The sequence below is a fragment of the Bombina bombina genome, chromosome 2 (genome assembly GCF_027579735.1).
Source record: "Bombina bombina isolate aBomBom1 chromosome 2, aBomBom1.pri, whole genome shotgun sequence".
NCBI lineage: Eukaryota > Metazoa > Chordata > Amphibia > Anura > Bombinatoridae > Bombina > Bombina bombina.
Window position 1 is genome coordinate 597,988,162 of NC_069500.1, and position 23,445 is coordinate 598,011,606.

Consider the following 23,445-nt stretch of genomic DNA (forward strand, 5'->3'; position numbering starts at 1 on the left):
CCTCTAGGCCTCCTGCTGCGGAGGAACCAGACTTTAGATTTAGGATCGAACACTTATGATTCCTGTTAAAGGAAGCTTTGGCTAATTTAGAGGTTCCAGAACCTAAATTACCTGAGGAGCAAATATTATTAAGACCGAATGGGAGAGACTTGGTTCTTCTTAATCCCCTTCTTCTTCCTTTAAGAAATTGTTCCCAGTCCCGGACTCTCAATTGAAGTTGTGGGGTTCCATCCCTAAGGTAGATGGTGCTATTTCCACACTTGCTTAATGCTCTACTTTCCCGCTGGAGGATAGTTTGTCATTTAAGGAGCCCATGGATAAGAAGTTATAAACGCTGTTGAGAAAGATGTTTCAGCACACTGGATATTTGTTTCAACCGGCAGCGGCGGTTGCTGCAGTGGCTGGAACCACTACCTATTGGTGCGACTCTTTATCTGAATTGATCGAGAGGGAAGGTCCCCTTGACGTGATCCAGGAAAGAAATAAGGCATTGAGGGTAGCTAATTCTTTTATCTGTGATGCAAATATGCAGATTATTCGCCTGAATACCAAGACATCAGGTTTTTCTGTGCTAGCCTGTAGGGCACTCTGGCTGAAGTCTTGGTCTGCGGACATGACTTCAAAATCTAGACTTCTTTCCCTTCCATTTAAGGGGAAGAGTCTTTTTGGTTCAGGCCTGGACTCAATCATATCTACGGTCACTGGCGGCAAAGGTGCCTTTTTACCGCAGGATAAGAACAAACCTAAGGGAGAAGGTCCTAATTTTTGTCCCTTTCGTTCGGATAAATCACAACGCCAGCAGCCCTCCGCATAGCCTGAACATTTCAATGGAATTTGGAAACCGACTCAGTCTTGGAATAAATCCAAGCAGAACAAGAAGCCCGCCAAGTCAAAGTCGGCATGAAGGGGTGGCCCCCGATCCGTCTCTGGACCGTGTAGGGGGCAGACTATCCCTCTTTTTGGAGGCTTGGCGACGTGCAAGACCCTTGAATCCTGGAGGCTCAGGGATACAGGATAGGTTTCAAAACTCATCCACCCAGAGGCAGATTCCTCTTGTCAAACCTCTCTTCAAGGCCAGAAAAGCGAGAGGCCTTTCTAGGGTGCGTGAGGGATCTATCCTCCCTGGAAGTAATTGTACTGGTACTGCTAGTAGAGAGAGGTCTGGGATAATATTCAAACCTTTTTGTAGTCCCAAAGAAGGAGGGAACTTTTTGCCCAATTCTGGACCTGAAGTGCTTAAACAATTTCCTGTTGGTCCCATCATTCAAGATGGAGACGATAAGGTCCATTCTGCCCCTAGTGCAGGAAGGAAGGTTAATGACTACAATAGACTTGAAGGATGCTTACCTTCATGTTCCGATCCACAAGGAACATTTCAGATTTAAGATTCGCGTTCCTGGACCGGCACTTCCAGTTTGTCGTACTTCCATTTGGTCTAGCTACTGCCCCAAGAGTCTTTATGAAGGTTCTGGGGGCGAGATCCAGAGGTAAAGCAGTAGTGCCATACTCGGACGACATTCTTGTTCATGCACCATCCTGTCGGCTGGCAGAGGACCTTTCAAAAGATCTTCTTCAATCTCATGGATGGAAGATAAACTTAGAAAAGAGTTCTCTTGTTCCCAGTACCAGGGTAGAATTCCTGGGTACGATAATAGACTCCATATCCATGAGGATATTTCTTACAGACTAGACGTTGCAAAATAACTTCCAATTGTCTTGCCCTATAGACCTCTTTAAGGCCCTCTGTGGCCCGGTGTATGGAGTCAGTGGAACTGGACCACTCAGATCTGTCGCAGCAAATTTCTCTGTACAACCGGTCGAGAGAATCGCTCTCTTGGTGGCTCTGTCCAGATCATTTGTGCCAAGGGACATCCTTTTTGAGACCATCCTGTGAGATTGTGACTACGGAAGCAAGTCTAACAGGATGGGGAGCTGTTTGGGGTGCCAGGAAGGCACAGGGCCTGTGGACTCGAGAGGAAGCTCTCCTACTAATCAATAATTTAGAACTTCGAGCGATCTTAAATGCTCTGAAGGCTTTGCCTCTTCTGGGTTCATCCCAGTTTATCCGATTTCAATCGGACAACACAACCTCGGTGGCTTACATCAACGAGAAGCTCCCTAGCAATAAGGGAAGTATCTTGGATTCTAGAATGGGCAGAGGCCCACAGCTGCTCGCTGTCAGCAATCCACAACAACTGGGAAGCGGATTTTTTCAGCAGAAAATCCTTTAACCCGGGGGAATGGTCTCTCCATCCCGAGGTGTTTTCGGAGATCTGCATCAGATGGGGGATGCCGGAGATAGATCTCATGGTGTCCAGGCTCAATACCAAGCTACCCAGATACGGGTCGCGGTCCAGGCGGAGCTAATTGATGCATTAGCAGTGCCTTGGAGGTTCAATCCAGTTAACATTTTTCCACCGTTACCACTTCTCCCTCGGATAGTGGCACACATCAAGCAGGAGCAAGCTTTGGCATTACTAATTGCTCCATCGTGGCCGCGAAGGACGTGGTTCACGGACCTGGTGGGGATGTCTTCATCTCCTCCATGTAAGTTACCTTGTCGCAGGGATCTGCTGGAACAGGGTCCTTTTGTTCATCAATATCTAGATTCTCTGAGGCTGACTGCGTGGAGATTGAACGCTTAGTCTTAGCCAAGAGAGGTTTTTCTGAGAGAGTGATTGATACTCTCATTCAAGCTCGAAAGTCGGTTACTTGTCACATCTATCATAAGGTGTGGAGGACCTATTATTCTGGTGTGAAGAGCGTGGATTCCCCTGGCATAAGGTCAAAGTTTCCAGGATTCTTTCCTTTCTCCCGGATGGTCTGGAGAAGGGCCTTTCTGCTAGTTCCCTAAAGGGACAGATTTCGGCACTATCTGTTTTATTGCACAAGAGGCTCTCTGAGCTTCCTGATGTTCAGTCTTTTTTGTTCAGGCTCTGGCGAGAATCAGGTCTGTGTTTAGATCTACCACTCCTCCTTGGAGTTTAAAATCTAGTTTTTAAAGTTTTGCATAGGGCTCAGTTTAAGCCTATGCATGTGGTTGACATTAAATTACTGTCTTGGAAGGTTCTTTTTCTACTGGCTATTGCTTCGGTGCACAGAGTCTCTGAGATGGCTGCTCTGCAATGTCAGCCTCCTTACCTAATTTTGCTGATAAAGCTGTTCTTCGTACTGGGTTAGGTTTTCTCCTTAAGGTCATTTCTGATCGCAACATCAATCAGGAGATTGTGTTTCCTTCCTTGTGTCCTAATCCTCCTCCTTCAAAGGAACGATTACTTCATAATTTGGATGTTGTTCAGGCTTTGAAGTTCTATCTTCAAGCTACGAAGGAATTTATACAGACTTCTTCTTTGTTTGTTGTCTATTCTGGGAAGCGTAGAGGGCAGAAGGCCTCTTCCACTTCCTTATCTTTTTGGTTGAGGAGTCTTATTCGCTTAGCATATGAGACAGCGGGACAAAAGCCTTCTCAGAGGATTAAGGCTCATTCAACTAGAGCTGTGGCTTCCTCTTGGGCCTTTAAGAAAGAGGCCTCTATGGAGCAGATTTGTAGGGAGGCTATCTGGTCCTCCTTACATACAAGTACAAGTTTGACGTGTTTGCTTTGGCTGAAGCAGCTTTTGGGAGAGGTTTTGCAGGCTGTGGTGCCCTCAGAATAGGGCCCGCCTCTCTTTTTACCCTCCCGTTTTCATTCACTGTCTTCTAGAGCTTGGGTATGTTTCCCACACGTAAGGAAAGAAGCCGTGGACTCTCTTCATATTAAGAAGTAAAACATAAATTATGCTTACCAGATAATTTCCTTTCCTTCTGTATGAGTAGAGTCCACGGCCCCCGCCCGTGTTCTTCATTGGGCGGACCAACATTTTTGTTTATTTTTCTGGCACCTTTTTTAACCCTGATATTTCTCCTACTGTTCCTTGTTCCCTTGGCAGAATGACTGGAATATGAGGAAAGTGGGGGAGGTATTTAAGCAAAGGCTGGGGTGTCTTTGCCTCCTCCTGGTGGCCAAGTTCTGTATTCCCCACAAGTAAGGAATGAAGCCGTGGACTCTCCTCATACAGAAGGAAAAGAAATTATCTGGTAAGCATAATTTATGTTTTTTACTCTCTTTTTCAAAGTTACTACCATTCCTATAGAAGACAGCACTTCTTTTTAAACCCTTTAGATCGAAAACTAGAATCTTAACTTAGAAGGGCATATTTCTTTCATGTAATTAGCAAGAGTCCATGAGCTAGTGACGTATGGGATATACATTCCTACCAGGAGGGGCAAAGTTTCCCAAACCTCAAAATGCCTATAAATACACCCCTCACCACACCCACAAATCAGTTTTACAAACTTTGCCTCCTATGGAGGTGGTGAAGTAAGTTTGTGCTAGATTCTACGTTGATATGCGCTCCGCAGCAGGTTGGAGCCCGGTTTTCCTCTCAGCGTGCAGTGAATGTCAGAGGGATGTGAGGAGAGTATTGCCTATTTGAATTCAATGATCTCCTTCTACGGGTCTATTTCATAGGTTCTCTGTTATCGGTCGTAGAGATTCATCTCTTACCTCCCTTTTCAGATCGACGATATACTCTTATATATACCATTACCTCTACTGATTCTCGTTTCAGTACTGGTTTGGCTTTCTACTACATGTAGATGAGTGTCCTGGGGTAAGTAAGTCTTATTTTCTGTGACACTCTAAGCTATGGTTGGGCACTTTCATATAAAGTTCTAAATATATGTATTCAAACATTTATTTGCCTTGACTCAGGATGTTCAACGTTCCTTATTTCAGACAGTCAGTTTCATATTTGGGATAATGCATATGAATAAATCAATTTTTTTCTTACCTTAAAATTTGACTTTTTTCCCTGTGGGCTGTTAGGCTCGCGGGGGCTGAAAATGCTTCATTTTATTGCGTCATTCTTGGCGCAGACTTTTTTGGCGCAAAAAATTGTTTTCAGTTTCCGGCGTCATACGTGTCGCCGGAAGTTGCGTCATTTTTGACGTTTTTTTTGCGCCAAAAGTGTCGGCGTTCCGGATGTGGCGTCATTTTTGGCGCCAAAAGCATTTAGGCGCCAAATAATGTGGGCGTATTTTTTGGCGCTAAAAAATATGGGCGTCACTATTGTCTCCACATTATTTAAGTCTCATTATTTATTGCTTCTGGTTGCTAGAAGCTTGTTCACTGGCATTTTTTCCCATTCCTGAAACTGTCATTTAAGGAATTTGATCAATTTTGCTTTATATATTGTTTTTTCTATTACATATTGCAAGATGTCCCAGATTGACACTGAGTCAGAAGATACTTCTGGAAAAACGCTGCCTGGTGCTGGATCTACCAAAGTTAAGTGTATCTGCTGTAAACTTGTGGTATCTGTTCCTCCAGCTGTTGTTTGTAATGAATGTCATGACAAACTTGTTAATGCAGATAATATTTCCTTTAGTAATGTTACATTACCTGTTGCTGTTCCGTCAACATCTAATACTCAGAGTGTTCCTGTTAACATAAGAGATTTTGTTTCTAAATCCATTAAGAAGGCTATGTCTGTTATTCCTCCTTCTAGTAAACGTAAAAGGTCTTTTGAAACTTCTCATTTTTCAGATGAATTTTTAAATGAACATCATCATTCTGATAATGGTTCCTCTGGTTCAGAGGATTCTGTCTCAGAGGTTGATGCTGATAAATCTTCATATTTATTCAAAATGGAATTTATTCGTTCTTTACTTAAAGAAGTTTTAATTGCATTAGAAATAGAGGATTCTGGTCCTCTTGATACTAAATCTCAACGTTTAAATAAGGTTTTTAAATCTCCTGTAGTTATTCCAGAAGTTTTTCCTGTCCCTGATGCTATTTCTGAAGTAATCTCCAGGGAATGGAATAATTTGGGTAATTCATTTACTCCTTCTAAACGTTTTAAGCAATTATATCCTGTGCCATCTGACAGATTAGAATTTTGGGACAAAATCCCTAAAGTTGATGGGGCTGTCTCTACTCTTGCTAAACGTACTACTATTCCTACGGCAGATAGTACTTCCTTTAAGGATCCTTTAGATAGGAAGATTGAATCCTTTCTAAGAAAAGCTTACTTATGTTCAGGTAATCTTCTTAGACCTGCTATATCTTTAGCGGATGTTGCTGCAGCTTCAACTTTTTGGTTAGAAGCTTTAGCGCAACAAGTAACAGATCATAATTCTCATAGCATTGTTAATCTTCTTCAACATGCTAATAACTTTATTTGTGATGCCATCTTTGATATCATTAGAGTTGATGTCAGGTATATGTCTCTAGCTATTTTAGCTAGAAGAGCTTTATGGCTTAAAACTTGGAATGCTGATATGTCTTCTAAGTCAACTTTGCTTTCCCTTTCTTTCCAGGGTAATAAATTATTTGGTTCTCAGTTGGATTCTATTATCTCAACTGTTACTGGAGGGAAAGGAACTTTTTTACCACAGGATAAAAAATCTAAAGGTAAATTTAGGTCGAATAATCGTTTTCGTTCCTTTCGTCACAATAAGGAACAAAAGCCTGATCCTTCACCCACAGGAGCGGTATCAGTTTGGAAACCATCTCCAGTCTGGAATAAATCCAAGCCTTTTAGAAAACCAAAGCCAGCTCCCAAGTCCACATGAAGGTGCGGCCCTCATTCCAGCCCAGCTGGTAGGGGGCAGATTACGATTTTTCAAAGAAATTTGGATCAATTCAATTCACAATCTTTGGATTCAAAACATTGTTTCAGAAGGGTACAGAATTGGCTTCAAGATAAGGCCTCCTGTAAAGAGATTTTTTATTTCCCGTGTCCCAGTAAATCCAGCGAAGGCTCAAGCATTTCTGAAATGTGTTTCAGATCTAGAGTTGGCTGGAGTTATTATGCCAGTTCCAGTTCTGGAACAGGGGCTGGGGTTTTATTCAAATCTCTTCATTGTACCAAAGAAGGAGAATTCCTTCAGACCAGTTCTGGATCTAAAAATATTGAATCGTTATGTAAGGATACCAACATTCAAAATGGTAACTATAAGGACTATCCTGCCTTTTGTTCAGCAAGGGCATTATATGTCCACAATAGATTTACAGGATGCATATCTGCATATTCCGATTCATCCAGATCACTATCAGTTTCTGAGATTCTCTTTCCTAGACAAGCATTACCAGTTTGTGGCTCTGCCGTTTGGCCTAGCAACAGCTCCAAGAATTTTTACAAAGGTTCTCGGTGCCCTTCTGTCTGTAATCAGAGAACAGGGTATTGTGGTATTTCCTTATTTGGACGATATCTTGGTACTTGCTCAGTCTTCACATTTAGCAGAATCTCATACGAATCGACTTGTGTTGTTTCTTCAAGATCATGGTTGGAGGATCAATTTACCGAAAAGTTCATTGATTCCTCAGACAAGGGTAACCTTTTTAGGTTTCCAGATAGATTCAGCGTCCATGACTCTGTCTCTGACAGACAAGAGACGTCTAAAATTGATCTCAGCTTGTCGAAACCTTCAATCACAATCATTCCCTTCGGTAGCCTTATGCATGGAAATTCTAGGTCTTATGACTGCTGCATCGGACGCGATCCCCTTTGCTCGTTTTCACATGCGACCTCTTCAGCTCTGTATGCTGAACCAGTGGTGCAGGGATTACACAAAGATATCTCAATTAATATCTTTAAAACCGATTGTACGACACTCTCTGACGTGGTGGACAGATCACCATCGTTTAGTTCAGGGGGCTTCTTTTGTTCTTCCGACCTGGACTGTAATTTCAACAGATGCAAGTCTGACAGGTTGGGGAGCTGTTTGGGGGTCTCTGACAGCACAAGGGGTTTGGGAATCTCAGGAGGTGAGATTACCAATAAATATTTTGGAACTCCGTGCAATTTTCAGAGCTCTTCAGTCATGGCCTCTTCTAAAGAGAGAATCGTTCATTTGTTTACAGACAGACAATGTCACAACTGTGGCATACATCAATCATCAAGGAGGGACTCACAGTCCTCTGGCTATGAAAGAAGTATCTTGAATACTGGTATGGGCGGAATCCAGCTCCTGTCTAGTTTCTGCAGTTCATATCCCAGGTATAGACAATTGGGAAGCGGATTATCTCAGTCGCCAAACGTTACATCCGGGCGAATGGTCTCTTCACCCAGAGGTATTTCTTCAGATTGTTCAAATGTGGGGACTTCCAGAAATAGATCTGATGGCTTCTCATCTAAACAAGAAACTTCCCAGGTATCTGTCCAGATCCAGGGATCCTCAAGCGGAAGCAGTGGATGCATTGTAACTTCCTTGGAAGTATCATCCTGCCTATATCTTTCCGCCTCTAGTTCTTCTTCCAAGAGTAATCTCCAAGATTCTGAAGGAATGCTCGTTTGTTCTGCTGGTGGCTCCAGCATGGCCTCACAGGTTTTGGTATGCGGATCTTGTCCGGATGGCCTCTTGCCAACCGTGGACTCTTCCGTTAAGACCAGACCTTCTGTCACAAGGTCCTTTTTTCCATCAGGATCTCAAATCCTTAAATTTAAAGGTATGGAGATTGAACGCTTGATTCTTAGTCAAAGAGGTTTCTCTGACTCTGTGATTAATACTATGTTACAGGCTCGTAAATCTGTATCTAGGAAGATATATTATAGAGTCTGGAAGACTTACATTTCTTGGTGTCTTTCTCATCATTTTTCCTGGCATTCTTTTAGAATTCCGAGAATTTTACAGTTTCTTCAGGATGGTTTGGATAAAGGTTTGTCTGCAAGTTCCTTGAAAGGACAAATCTCTGCTCTTTCTGTTCTTTTTCACAGAAAGATTGCTAATCTTCCTGATATTCATTGTTTTGTACAAGCTTTGGTTCGTATAAAACCTGTCATTAAGTCAATTTCTCCTCCTTGGAGTTTGAATTTGGTTCTGGGGGCTCTTCAAGCTCCTCCGTTTGAACCTATGCATTCATTGGACATTAAATTACTTTCTTGGAAAGTTTTGTTTCTTTTGGCCATCTCTTCTGCTAGAAGAGTTTCTGAATTATCTGCTCTTTCTTGTGAGTCTCCTTTTCTGATTTTTCATCAGGATAAGGCGGTGTTGCGAACTTCTTTTAAATTTTTACCTAAGGTTGTGAATTCTAACAACATTACTAGAGAAATTGTGGTTCCTTCATTATGTCCTAATCCTAAGAATTCTAAGGAGAGATCATTGCATTCTTTGGATGTAGTTAGAGCTTTGAAATATTATGTTGAAGCTACTAAGAATTTCCGAAAGACTTCTAGTCTATTTGTTATCTTTTCCGGTTCTAGGAAAGGTCAGAAGGCCTCTGCCATTTCTTTGGCATCTTGGTTGAAATCTTTAATTCATCATGCTTATGTCGAGTCGGGTAAAATTCTGCCTCAAAGGATTACAGCTCATTCTACTAGGTCAGTTTCTACTTCCTGGGCGTTTAGGAATGAAGCTTCGGTTGATCAGATTTGCAAAGCAGCAACTTGGTCTTCTTTGCATACTTTTACTAAATTCTACCATTTTTATGTGTTTTCTTCTTCTGAAGCAGTTTTTGGTAGAAAAGTACTTCAGGCAGCTGTTTCAGTTTGATTCTTCTGCTTATAATTTCAGTTTTTTTCATTATAAGATTTAAACTTTATTTTGGGTGTGGATTATTTTCAGCGGAATTGGCTGTCTTTATTTTATCCCTCCCTCTCTAGTGACTCTTGCGTGGAAGATCCACATCTTGGGTAGTCATTATCCCATACGTCACTAGCTCATGGACTCTTGCTAATTACATGAAAGAAAACATAATTTATGTAAGAACTTACCTGATAAATTAATTTCTTTCATATTAGCAAGAGTCCATGAGGCCCACCCTTTTTGTGGTGGTTATGATTTTTTTTGTATAAAGCACAATTATTCCAATTCCTTATTTTTTATGCTTTCGCACTTTTTTCTTATCACCCCACTTCTTGGCTATGCGTTAAACTGATTTGTGGGTGTGGTGAGGGGTGTATTTATAGGCATTTTGAGGTTTGGGAAACTTTGCCCCTCCTGGTAGGAATGTATATCCCATACGTCACTAGCTCATGGACTCTTGCTAATATGAAAGAAATGAATTTATCAGGTAAGTTCTTACATAAATTATGTTTTTCATATTGGCTATATTCTTAGACCAGTTATATATTTCGCTGAAGTTGCTGCTGCTTCTATATTTTGGTTGGACAGTTTAGCTCAGCAGTTGTCTCTAGACCCAGAATTATCTAACATTATTCTCTTACTTCAACATGCAAATCATTTTATTTGCGATGCTATCTTTTGATGTTGTGAAACTTAACATCAAATCTTTGTATTTAGCTATTCTTACTAGAAGAGCTGTATGGCTTAAATCTTGGAATGCTGACATGGTATCTAAACAAGATTGCTATCTTTCTTTTCAAGGTAAAGAATCTTTTTTTGGTTCTTAATTGAGATCTATTTCCAGTATCACTGGGGGGAAGGGATATTTCTGCCCCAGACCAGAATCTAAGGATAAATTTAAAGCTCCCAATAGTTTTCGTTCATTTCATCAGATTAGAGAACAGACAACCACTCCTTCCCCTAAGGCCTTTGGCTCTAATTGGGACCATCTCCGAATTGGAATAAATACAAGCCTTATAAGAAACCAAATCCTGCCCCTTAACCTCCATGAAGGTGCGGGCCTCAAGCCAGTACTTCTGTTAGGAGGCAGGCTAAAGCTATTTCAAAGAGTTTGGACAGACTTTGTCCAAAATCAGTGGATTCAGAATATTGTTTCTCAAGGGTATCGAATAGGTTTCAGAATAAGACCTCCCATGGGAAGATTCTTTATTACTCCTGTTCCAACAAACCATGTAAAGGCTCAGGCTTTTCTGAAGTGTGTTTCAGACCTAGAGCTTTCAGGGGTGATTGTACCAGTTCCTCAGCAGGAACAGGAATTGGGTTTCTATTCAAATCTATTCATTGTCCCAAAGAAGTAAGATTCTTTCAGACCAATCCTGGATCTGAAAACTTTAAATCATTTTGTATGAGTCCACAATAGACTTACAAGGCGCTTATCTTCACATTCAGATTCATCCAGACCACTATAGTTTTTTCTGGGATTCTCTTTTCTAGACAAGCACTACTAATTTGTCGCTCTTCCATTTGGCCTAGCAACAGCACCAAGATTTTTCTTAAAGTTTCTCGGTGCCCTTCTATCTGTAATCAGAGAGCAGGGTATTGCAGTGTTTCCTTATTTGGACGATATCTTGGTACTAGCTCAATCTTTTCATTCAGCAGAATCTCGCACAAAATTACTAATGTTGTTTCTTCAAAGACATGGTTGGAGGATCAATTTACCAAAGAGTTTCTTGATTCCTCAGACAAAGGTCTCCTTCTTAGGTTTCCAGATAGATTCAGTGTCCATGACTCTTTCTATAACAGTTAAGAAAAATGGAGAGATAGGAGCGCCTAGAAAGAGTAGCTAGTACAGTTTAACCACTCAGGAAAAACAAAGATCACACTAATCAATTAAGCCCCAACATGAACCTAGGTTCCCCTCAAAGAAAGAATTACATCTGACAGAGTGACATATAATGGACATTATCGGGATGAACGAAAATATATGAATTATGATAGAGCGCCAAGGTATAATAACTATAAAGGAGATCATAATAGACATACAAGATATACAAATTATGTAGAAAATATACAAAAGGGGAATGTATATCATGAAGGCTATTATGGAGGGCATAATAGACACAGAAGGCATATGACAGACAAAGATTGGACATATAATAGAAGAATTAGGTATGATAGGCAGAATGGTGGATATAATAGGTTTTGGAATACACCAGATTACCACCAATCAGATCATTATTAACCACATTCTAGGGATCACGATAGAAATTGGAGAGTTAATACCAATAATAGATTTCAGATTTTGGATGAAAATAAGTATCATTTATTTGTTATAGCGCTGCCAAATTCCGTAGCGCTGGGTACAGTGATAGGGGTATACAATGACAAAGATTTGTGATAAAATACAAAACTAAACAAATCTAGTACAGGAGGAAGAGGGCCCTGATCCGGAGAGCTCACAGTCTTTAGGTTTAGGGTGCAGAGTCATAAGGTTGGGGTAGCTTGTTACATCGGTTGTATTTGCAGCAGTGAGTCAGGCAGTTCATGTACATGTATTAGTTTGGTTTGGATGCGGAATGGAGGAGAGATGATAAGCCTCTCTGAATAGGTGAGTTTTCAAGGATCGTCTGAAGCTATACAAGTTTGGAGACAGTCTAATGGAGCGGGGTAGAGAGATCCAGAGGACAGAAGCAGCATGTGTGTAGTCTTGGAGGCGGGAGTGGGACGTAGAGACAACAGGAGTGTAGAGACGTAGGTCAGAAGTTGATCGAAGAGGAAGGGATGGGGAATATTTCACGATGAAAGAGGAAATATATTTGGGAGTTAGACTGTTGAGTGCTTTGTAGGTTAGGGCTAATACTTTAAATTGTATTCTGGAGTGTATGGGGAGCCAGTGTAGAGACTGGCAGAGCGGAGCAGCTGATGTAGATCGTCGACTTAGGTGGATGAGTCTAGCAGAAGCATTCATAATAGATTGGAGGGAGGAGAGGCGGTGTTTTGGAAGGCCATTTATGAGTAGATTGCAATAATCAATGTGTGACAAAAAGAGGGAATGATTAAGTATTTTTGTAGTTTTTTTGAGTCAGGATGGGACGAATTCTGGAAATATGGGAATGGCAGGATTTGGTAAGCGCTTGTATATGTGGGTTGAATGTGACTTCTGAGTCTAGTGTGACCCCAAGGCAGCGGACCTGGGGTGAGGTGTTGAGAATAGAGTCTCGAACCATCAGGAGAGGAAAGATAGATGTGGGTATCCTCAGCATATAGGTGGTACTGGAATCCAAAGGAGGCTATAATTTTTCCAAGACAGGATGTATAAAGAGAGAAAAGCAAGGGGCCCAAGACAGAGCCTTGCAGTACTACAACTGAGAGAGGCATAGGATCACAAGATATGATGTTAAAGGAAACTGAAAATGAGCGGTTTGACAGATATGATGCAAACCAGGAGAGGGCTGTGTGTCGGTTCCCAAATTAATGTAGTATTTTTAGAAGGAGAGGATGGCCAACTGTGTCAAAAGTTGCGGACAGGTCAAGAAGAATTAGTAAGGAGTAATGGCCTTTTGCTTTAGCTGATAACAGGTAATTTGTTAGTTTAGCAAGAGCGGTTTCTGTTGAGTGTTTAGGGTGGAAATCAGATTGTAGTGGATCAAGTAAGGAGTTAGTTGTGAGAAATTGAGTTAGCTGATTATAGACTAGTCGTTCCAATAATTTTGAAGCAAAGGGAAGTAAGGAGACCGGTCGATAGTTAGAAGGCATGGAGGGGTCAAGCAAGGGCTTTTTTAGGATTGGTATGATTGATGCATGCTTGAATGTGTCAGGAAATGTGCCAGCGCTGAGAGATTGGTTAAAGAGATGAGTTAGGGTAGGGGTTAGTGAAGCAGAGAATAAGTTGTGAAGGAATAGGATCAATTGAGCAGGTTGTGAGATGAGCCAAGGATAGGAGTGCAGAGACTTCTTCCTCTGTTACAGGAGGGAAGTAGCATAGATTTTTGTTAATAGAAGGGGTGGGTAGGATTGCTGGGTTTGAGGGGTGTGAGGTGCAGATCTCTTTCTAATGGTGTCAATTTTATTTTTGAAGTGATCAGCAGTAATTTGAGCAGTGAGGTAGTGGGCGGGGGGGGGGGGGGCAGGCAGACGTAGAAGGGAGTTAAAGGTTGAGAACAGTTTTCTGGGGTTGGATGCGTGAGATGACACAAGGGAGGAGACTTGTTTGGCCAGGCTGAGCGCAGAGTTGTAGGACTTAAGGGTGAATTTATAATGTTTGAAATCAGCACATGTGCGTGATTTCCTCCACTGCCGTTCAGCAGCCCGTGAGCATCGCTAAAGATATCTGGTCTGTTTAGTGTGCCACGGTTGCCGTCGAGTGATTGATGTACGTCGAAGAGTGGAGGGTGCAGTTTTGTCAAGTGTTGATTTTAGTGCCGAATTATACTGTAGAGTCACGAGGTTTGGACAAGAGAGGGATGAAATGTCAGAGAGCAGAGGACTATGTTGAGTGGAAAAATCTGTGAGATCCAAGTCATTTAAATTCCTGTAAGGTAGCAGGAGAAAGTTAGTAGATGGTGGTCAGAGAGAGGAAAGGGGAAGTTAAGGGAGTTGGAAAAAGCACAGAGATTTGTAAAGACCAGGTCTATGGAGTTGCCTTCACAGTGTGTTGGAGATGTTGTCCATTGGGACAGGCCTAAAGAGGTGGTAAGGGATAGAAGTTTAGAGGCAGCAGGCATGTTAGGCTTATCAAGTGGTATGTTGAAGTCCCCTAAGATGAGAGAAGGGACATAACAAGAGAGAAAATGTGGAAGCCAGACTTCAAAGTGGTCCAGAAATTGTGATGCTGGGCCAGGGGGCCGATAGATAACTGCAACATGAAGAGCTATAGGGGAGAAGAGGCGGATAGCGTGAACTTCAAAAGGTGAGAAGGAAATAGAGGGGGCTGAAGGAATGCAGTGAAAGGTACTGTGTGGAGACAGGAGAATTCCTACTCCTCCTCCTTGTTTGTCGCCAGGCCTGGGAATGTGACTGAAGTGCAGGCCGCCATAGGACAGAGAGGCTACAGCAGTTGTGTTAGAGGAGGAAAGCCAAGTTTCAGTGAGGGCTAACAGGTTAAGTGAACGTGAAAAAAAAGTTGTGAATAGATGTAAGCTTATTGCATACTGAGCGTGCATTCCAAAGAGCACACGAGAATTGGGGTGTACTAATAGAGATGCAGTTGATGAGGTTTAGAGGGTTACGTGGGCATGGTGTATGAGGTGTCATTTGGGGTAGTGATCTGAGGGAAGCAGAGGGTGGACCTGGGTTAGGTGAGACATCCCCAGCTACAAGAAGAAGAAAGATGTTGAGTGTAAGGAAATGAGTGCCTTATGTGAGTGTTTAAGATCAGTGAAGCATGGCTGGCTGAGGGATGTAAGATAGGAATAGAGTTCATGTGTGTTGTAGAGGGGGGAAGGTAGAGGAGAAGGAGAAATATGAATTGTCTGAGTGCTGTTTGTGAATGAAAGGGCTGTGACTTTAAGGAGAAGGGAGGAAAAGGTTAATGCAGACTTTAGAAAGTGTAGCATGTTTGCATTTAATTGTGGGAATTTGAAAAGTACTTATATCTGTTGTCCACTCCTTTGTCTAACTCCGTTGTTATAACTCTCTCTACACTTATGAACAAGCACACTTAGACAACTACACACATGCAGTGCTGCACTGATCTAACAAGCTAAGCTTGATGTAACAAGCTAGGGATATTCAATTTAAAGGTAATAAGTCACATGATCCTAATTAGCAAAGGTCATAAATTAGCAGGATCAAACAAGGCATAAGCAAACATTGCAGATGGCACCTTTCTTATCAAACTGGAAGACAGAGAAAAAAGAGCTTTTTTTTAAGGTAATACAGACATACCAGAGATATATAAAGATTTGTAGGGTGAATAAGCAGTTATAAATTGTGATGCAGGGTTAAAATGGAATCCTTGTGCACATACTAGAGATAGATAAAGATTTGTAGGGGGAATAAGCAGTTATAAATTGTGATGCAGGGTTAAAATGGAGTCCTTATGCACATACCAGAGATAGATAAAGTACTCTGAAAGTGTAAATTATTTTTTTGAGATGAGCCCACAGAGACCAGGCCCTTCAAAAATTACAGAGCACAATAAAGATCCCCCAACAGGTATAAGGAAAAGAACAAGATAGGTCTGGGTTTTGCCTCATCCGCAAGACTAAATAAGTTTGACACCCATATCCATGTGAGCCAATTTGTTAGAAAATTGACACTTAAAAAATATTTTATGGGAAATTCTATCAAAAGAAAATGGCAAAACAGCCATCAATTATCAAATGCCTCCCACACCCCTGAAATTAAACATTCAGATGTTAAACCAAAATCTAGATTCTACCCTATTAATGAAAAGGGTAGAAATCTAGAATTATTTGAAAAATTGGTTCAAAAAGATATACAAAATGGCCAAAATAAAGAACAAAATTCCAAGAAATTTGACATTCAAAGAAAGATCAGTTCTAAAGGAATTACAAAATGATAAACGGATAATAATAAAACCAGCAAATATGGGTGGTGGAGTTGTAAATATGGATAGGTCCAATTACATAAAAGAAGCATATAGACTTTTGAGTGAGATAGATACATACAAAGAACTTAAATTAGACCCTACGAAAAAATTCTCTTTAAGGTTAGTTAAAATGTTAGATGAGGCTAAAACAAAAAATATTCTAAATAAGAAAGAATATGATTGTATATGTCACAAATTTCCAAAAATTCCTATTCTATATTTTTTGCCCAAAATCCATAAAAGTCTAGTCAACCCCTCGGGCAGGCCCATAATATCGGGGATTGACTCACTTACATCCAATCTCTCACAATACATTGATGGCTATTTACAAAATTATGTGAAAAGATTACCTTCATATTTAAAAGATACAACAGATATTTTGAATTGTTTGGATATGAAGTGGGCTTAGAAGGAAACCAACTAAAAGATTTCTTTTCCTGTTTTGGATGTAGGGCTTGTAAATATAGTAGTAAATTAAAAGTTCTGAAATCAAATTCCAACAATTATGAACACCCCATTAGGGATATGATTAGATGTCAAGATAAAGGCATAATCTATGCAATTGAGTGTCCCTGCAAAAAACTTTACATTGGTGAAATGACAAGAACACTACATGAAAGGATCAGAGAACATCTGTCCTGTATAGATAGAGGCAATTTAGATACATGCATTTACAGTCACTTTAGGGAGAAACATACTAACAACCTTAAAGGGACACTGTACCCAAATTTTTTCTTTTGTGATACAGATAGAGCATGCAATTTTAAGCAACTTTCTAATTTACTCCTATTATCAATTTTTCTTCATTCTCTTGGTATGTTTATTTGAAAAGCAAGAATGTAAGTTTAGATGCCGGCCCGTTTTTGGTGAACAACCTGGGTTGTCCTTGCTGATTTGACAGCACCAATAAACCAGTGCTGTCCATGGTTCTGAAACCAAACATTTGCTGGCTCCTTAGCTTAGATGCCTTCTTTTTCATATAAAGATAGCAAGAGAATGAAGAATAATTGATAATAGAAGTAAATTAGAAAGTTGCTTAAAAGTGCATGCTCTATCTGAATCATGAAAGAAAAATTTGGGTTCAATGTCCCTTTAAGGGCTTTTGGTATTGGGGTATCATGAAAATAAAACCTGATTGGAGAGGGGGTGACTGGGAAAACAAATTACTCAAAGCTGAGGCAGAAATGATTTATAAACTAGACACACTACATCCAAAGGGTCTAAACTCTGAAACTGATATCTCTCCATTTTTATAAGACCTAACATCTTAAATTTTACCAGTACCTCTTTCCTTCCCCTTTCTGACACCCCTTCTAGAATTACACCAACCCAACGTATTGGATATCTTGGGATTTATACATAAACTTGCTTACACTTAAAATACTTCAAATACATAAAAACACCGATTTTATTATTTTATTTTTTAATCCTATTTTTATTTTTATTTCCTATTTCTCCTATTTATTTTATTTTTTCATAATTTTTTAGTAAGAACATAATTATCTAGCAGTATTTTAAAAGATGACCAGAATATGTAAAGATTTAATAGTATAGTGATCTATTTTTAAATATGCAATTGATATAGGCACTTAAGGACTTGGGAAATATTCTCACAATTCCATCTTAAATCAATTCCACCTTAAAGAATGAGGATGGGATTCAACCAATCAAAAGAAAGGGAGGCATATTTAAACCTGGAAGTAAGCAGTATGTGCATGTTTTGATAAAGCTCCATTGGGCGAAACAAGTTGACCAGGACTTGCTGTATTTTCCATTTCAACTACTTGGCTTTTTATTGAAGCTTTCCATTCTGGATCTGAGGTCTCTGGAAAAAAATGGAACCTAACCGCACTGGAAACACACTCTCCCTGAGGAGCCCAAAGGGTTTGGCACAGAAGGACGTTGGAGATCCTATTCCAGCTATATGGATTACACATTGCATCGTTTGATATTAGCGTTATTTGGTTAATTCTACACCTCTGACCTCTAAAGCACAGAGGGGAGTCAGGTGACTTCACATCCGGGACAGGAGTCTTTCACCCGCACTGCATACGCATATTGGATGTGGCCGCAGATGACATAGGGGCATAGAGGTTCATGAAGCAACCAGACCATCTGGAATACTTAAGGTAACTTCTCAGCCCCACTGCTTTACTTTATTCCTCTGGACACGACACGGTTAGATCCGCCGAGGGGTTATCCGTAACTGGAACTCTCATAGGCATTATTTGCCTCCGGTATTCTAAGGAACTTACTCTGTTATCCCTCTGGACGCGGTCAGAGCCGCCGAGGGGATATTTTAGACTAACCAAGCCAATATTGCTTTTAAGATCTGTCATTTTATACGATCGAGGCTCATTTTATTAATTGCCAAATAGCCATATGTATTTTTATCTGTATTCATGACGAATTTTGAATTTTTAACTGCTCCATTATATTTTTAAATATATTGTTACTCTTGCTATATTGTTCAATTATATTTTGTATCTAATTGCCACATTCACTCATTATTGGGAGACGTACCTATATATTGTTTATCCACCAGTGTCATCTTATTATCATATGTGCTATTCATTTATTAAATTTTGGATGATATAATCTCTTTTTATAAAGATATATTTATTACACTTTCTTATTAGTACTTCAGTCCGTGCTCTTAGCGCTGCTTTACACATTTTCTTGGGCCGAATCCAACTGTTGTCAAATCTCTGTGATTCATATCCCAGGTGTAGCCAATTGGGAAGCGTATTATCTCAGCCGTCATTCTCTACATCTGGGGGAGTGGTCTCTCCATCCAGATGTGTTTTTTTTCAACTTGTACAGATGTGGAAATTGAACGCTTAGTTCTTAGTCATAGAAGTTTCTCTGACTCCGTAATTAACGCTATGATGCTATGAGGCTTGTAAGTCTGTTTCAAGGAAGATTTATCATAGGGTTTGGAAAACTTATATTTCATGGTGTTTCACTCATGATTATTCTTGGCATTCTTTTAGAATTCCTAGGATTCTACAGTTCCTTCAGGATGGTTTGGATAAAGGTTTGTCTGCAAATACTTTGAAATGACAAATCTCTGCTATTTCTCTCTTATTTCATAGAAAGATTGCTAAGCTTCCTGATATGTACTGTTTTGTTCAGGCTTTGATTCGTAAACCTGTTATTAAATCAATTTCTCCTCCTTGGAGTCTCAATTTGGTTTTAAAGATTTTGCAGGCTCTTTCTTTTGAGCCTAGGCATTCTTTGAATATTAAACTAGTTTCTTGGAAAGTGTTATTTTTTTTTTGGCTATCTCTTATGCTAAAAGAGTTTCTGAATTGTCTGCTCTCTCTTGTGAGTCTCCTTATCTGATTTTTCATCCAGATAAAGCTGTTGTGCGGACTTTGTTTACATTTTTACCTAAAATTGTGAATTCTATCAACATCAATAGGGAAATTATTGTTCCTTCCTTTTGTCATAATCCTAAGAATACTCTTGAAAGGTCTTTACATTCTTTGGATGTGGTAAGAGCTTTGAAATACTATGTTGAGGCTACTAAAGATTTCAGAAAGACTTCTAGCCTATTTGTTTTTTCTGGTTCCAGAAAAGGTCAGGAAGCTTCTGCCATTTCCTTGGCATCTTGGTTGAAACTTTTGATTCACAAAGCTTATTTGGAGGTGGGGCAGTCTAGTCTCCGCCTTAGCGAATTACAGCTCATTCTACTAGATCAGTCGCCACATCTTGAGCTTTCAAGAATGAAGCTTCAGTTGATCAAATTTGCAAAGCAGCAACTGGGTCTTCTTTGCATATATTTACTAATTTTTACCATTTTTATGTGTTTGCTTCTTCCAAAGCAGCCTTTGGTAGAAAGGTTCTTCAGGCAGCTGTCTCAGTTTGATTCTAGTGCCTATTAGTTGAGTTTTTTTGAATTTTTTTTAAGAAAACTTAATTATTTTTTGGTTTTAATTTCTCAGCAGAAATAGCTGTTTTTATTTTATCCCTCCCTCTCTAGTGACTCGTGGACTAAAACGTCTTGGGTATTATATCCCATACGTCACTAGCTCATAGACTCTTGCCACCTATATGAAAGAAAACATAATTTATGTAAGGACTTACCTGATAAATGCATTTCTTTAATGGTGGCAAGAGTCCATGAGACCCACCCAATTTTTTTTGAGGTTATGATTTTTTTTATATAAAGCACTTTATTTATCCTGTTCCTCTTTTTTATGCTTTTTCTCCTTTTACACCTCACTAACTTGGCAATACGTTAAACTGAGGTATGAGTGAGGTGGGAGGTGTATTGATAGGCATTTGAGGTTCGGGAAACTTTGCCCCCACCTGGTAGGAATGTATATCCCATACGTCACTAGCTCATGGACTCTTGCCACCATGAAATAAATTATCAGGTAAGTCCTTACATAAATTATGTTTTTTTTGTGTCATGATTCAGATTGAGCATATAGTTTTTAACAACTTTCCGTTATACTTCTATTACGTAATTCACTTAGTTCTGTTGGCATCCTTTGTTGAAAAGCATACCTAGGTAGGCCTGGGAGCTGGCTGCTGATTGGCAGCTGCAAATATATCTCTTGTTATTGGCTTACCAATGTATTTTGCTAGCTCCTAGTAGTGCATTGCTTCTCCAGGACACCGAGTTACACATGCTGTAGGGTGTGCACGGAGGAACATGTATTGTGCTATTCATCAGCACTAGTCATGTGATGTCCAGAGGCACAATACATGTTCCGCCCTGCTTACCCTACAGCATGCGTAAATCATAAGTGGGCTTCTGATTGACTGTACTGCACAATAACAGCTCTGTGAAAAGAATGTCTAAGGGGAATTGTTGCTGTGGCCATCTTGAGTACAGACTACTTTTTAAAGATATAAAAACACGTAAAAAACAGCATAGGGGAATGGTGGATGCATCAAGCACCATCACATGTCAGTAATTATAAATGAGAACAAAAATCACAAAAAACATGTTTTAGTTTTAATTACAACAATATCCTTCTAATTTGTTTATTAGCCAAAATAATTAAATTATTATTTTATTTTAGATCACAGGGAAGCTACTACTTGCACTAAGAATAAACCACATAAGAAAGTCTATACTAAATATAGACTGTATAAAGTATATACATAATATACATTTTAGTTTACTGCCCCTTTAACTTTTTCCTTTTTTTTTTGTGGTTAAAATAACTACTCACCCCCCCCCCCCCCATTTCTTTCTGTCAAATTAAAATTAGCTTAATTTTTCTGTATAAATTATATTAAGCTTATAAAAATTGGAATTTAAAATCAAACTGGAATGTACAGCATTAAAACTCTCTGAAAATGTTGTTGTAACATTGCTTTTTGATTCTTTAAGAATTTTTTTTACACCTAAAATGAAAAAAAGTCTTTTTTTATTTTGTTATGTTGTACAGATTGTAAGAAATTTTACGTCCGTTCATCTCTCTAACATTGAACTGAAGCACATGGGCAAACAGTTGATGGGCAGTTATCCTGTTCATTTTCATCTCTGTGGTGATGTTGATGAACTTGGTGGTTACAGCAAAGGCACTTATTTGCAAGGTGTCTCCATTCACCACTGCTTCTCAAGATGTGTCACCATACACACAACCAATGGCTTGTTGGTGAGTAAGATATATATGTCTCTCTTTCTTTTTCTCTCTCTCTCTCTCTTTCTTTTTTCTTTTTTTATCTCTCTCTCTTTCTTTTTTCTTTTTCTCTCTCTTTTCTTTTTCTTTCTATTTTTTTCTTTTTCTATTTTTCTTTCTTTTTCTCTTTTGTTTTTTCTTTTTCTCTTTCTTTGTCTTTCTCTTTCTTTTTCTCTTTTTTTTTCTTTTTTTTTCTTTTTTTTTCTTTCTATTTTTTCTTTCTTCTTTTTCTTTTTCTCTTTCTTTGTCTTTCTTTTTCTCTTTTCTTTCTTTTCTTTCTTTTCTTTCCTTTCTTTCCTTTCTTTCCTTTCTTTCTTTTCTTTCTTTTCTTTCTTTTCTTTCTTTTCTTTCTTTTCTTTCTTTTCTTTCTTTTCTTTCTTTTCTTTCTTTTCTTTCTTTTCTTTCTTTTCTTTTCTTTTCTTTTCTTTCTTTTTCTCTTGCAAGGTGTATCCAGTCCACGGATTCATCCTTACTTGGATATTCTCATTCCCTACAGGAAGTGGCAAAGAGAGCACACAGCAGAGCTGTCCATATAGCTCCCCCCCTAGCTACGCCCCCCAGTCATTCTCTTTGCCGCTCTAGCAGATAGGGCCTCTCCACGGGAGGGTAAAGTGAATGTGGTGTTAGATTTGTAGTTTTATATCTTCAATCAAGAGTTTGTTATTTTTAAATGGTACCGGTTTGTACTATTTACTCTCTGGCAGAAATGTGATGAAGAATTCTGCTGAGAGGAAAATGATTTTAGCATGTTGTAACTAAAATCCATTGCTGTTCCCACACAGGACTGATAAGTACCAGAAAACTTCAGTTGGGGGGAACAGTTTGCAGGCTTAACTGCATTGAGGTATGTTTCAGTCATCTTTTTTCTAGTTAAGACAAGATAATGCTAGAAGACTGACAAGAATCCCCATGTGGGAAGGGTAAGCCATGTTCTGAGACTCAGTATAGAACTAGAGGCTTATTTAAGAGGGCTCAATAGGCTGGTTGACACTGTTGCAGGGCAATCGATTATTTTAATTAACAAAATACTCATTATAGACACTTTAAAACACTTTTAGCGTGTTTATTACGGGTTTTTTTTCCACATGGCATTATTTTAGTCACCTAAATTGGGTTTCTAAAGGCCTCACAACTCCGGAGTGGAGTAGGAGGGGCCTAATTTCGCGCCTCAGTTGCGCAGTTAATTCTGACAGATTGTTCATGCTGCTTCACATGGGTCCAGAGACTGTTTGAGGACTTCAAGAGGCTTGCTTTTCCCAAAACTAATCCCTAAGGGCAGGTAGGGCCACAGCAGGCTGCTGTGGCAAGGTGCTGTAGTTTATTAACCGGTTGTATGCTTTAGACTGCTCCGGTTTGGGCATTAAAGGGTTAATCAGGCTGAAACTTGCTGTGCAATCATATCGACGCATTAGGCACATACTGTGAAAATTTCAAGAGATTTGGTTCATTTTTCACCGTTTTGTAAAATTGTGTGCGCTTTTTATTTCCTAAAGGCACAGTACCGTTTATTGCAAATTGTGTTTTTTACTTGATAAAGTGTTTTCCAAGCCTGCTTGTGTATAATACTAATCTGTTAAACATGTCTGAAACTAAGGAAAAGCCTTGCTCTATGTGTTCAGAAGCCATGGTGGAACCCCCACTCAAAATGTGTCCCAAGTGCACTGATGTGTCTATACACTTTAA

The 23,445-nt window shown here is 39.6% G+C and overlaps 1 protein-coding gene across 1 annotated transcript in view; it reads left to right on the top strand.

Moving 5' to 3' along the window:
* CEMIP2 (cell migration inducing hyaluronidase 2) overlaps positions 1-23,445 on the top strand; it is a 380,284-nt gene that overhangs the window by 181,778 nt on the left and 175,061 nt on the right. Inside the window, exon 8 of the mRNA XM_053702507.1 lies at positions 21,529-21,738. Coding sequence (XP_053558482.1) covers positions 21,529-21,738 — 210 coding nt within the window. The remainder of the gene's footprint in view (positions 1-21,528; positions 21,739-23,445) is intronic.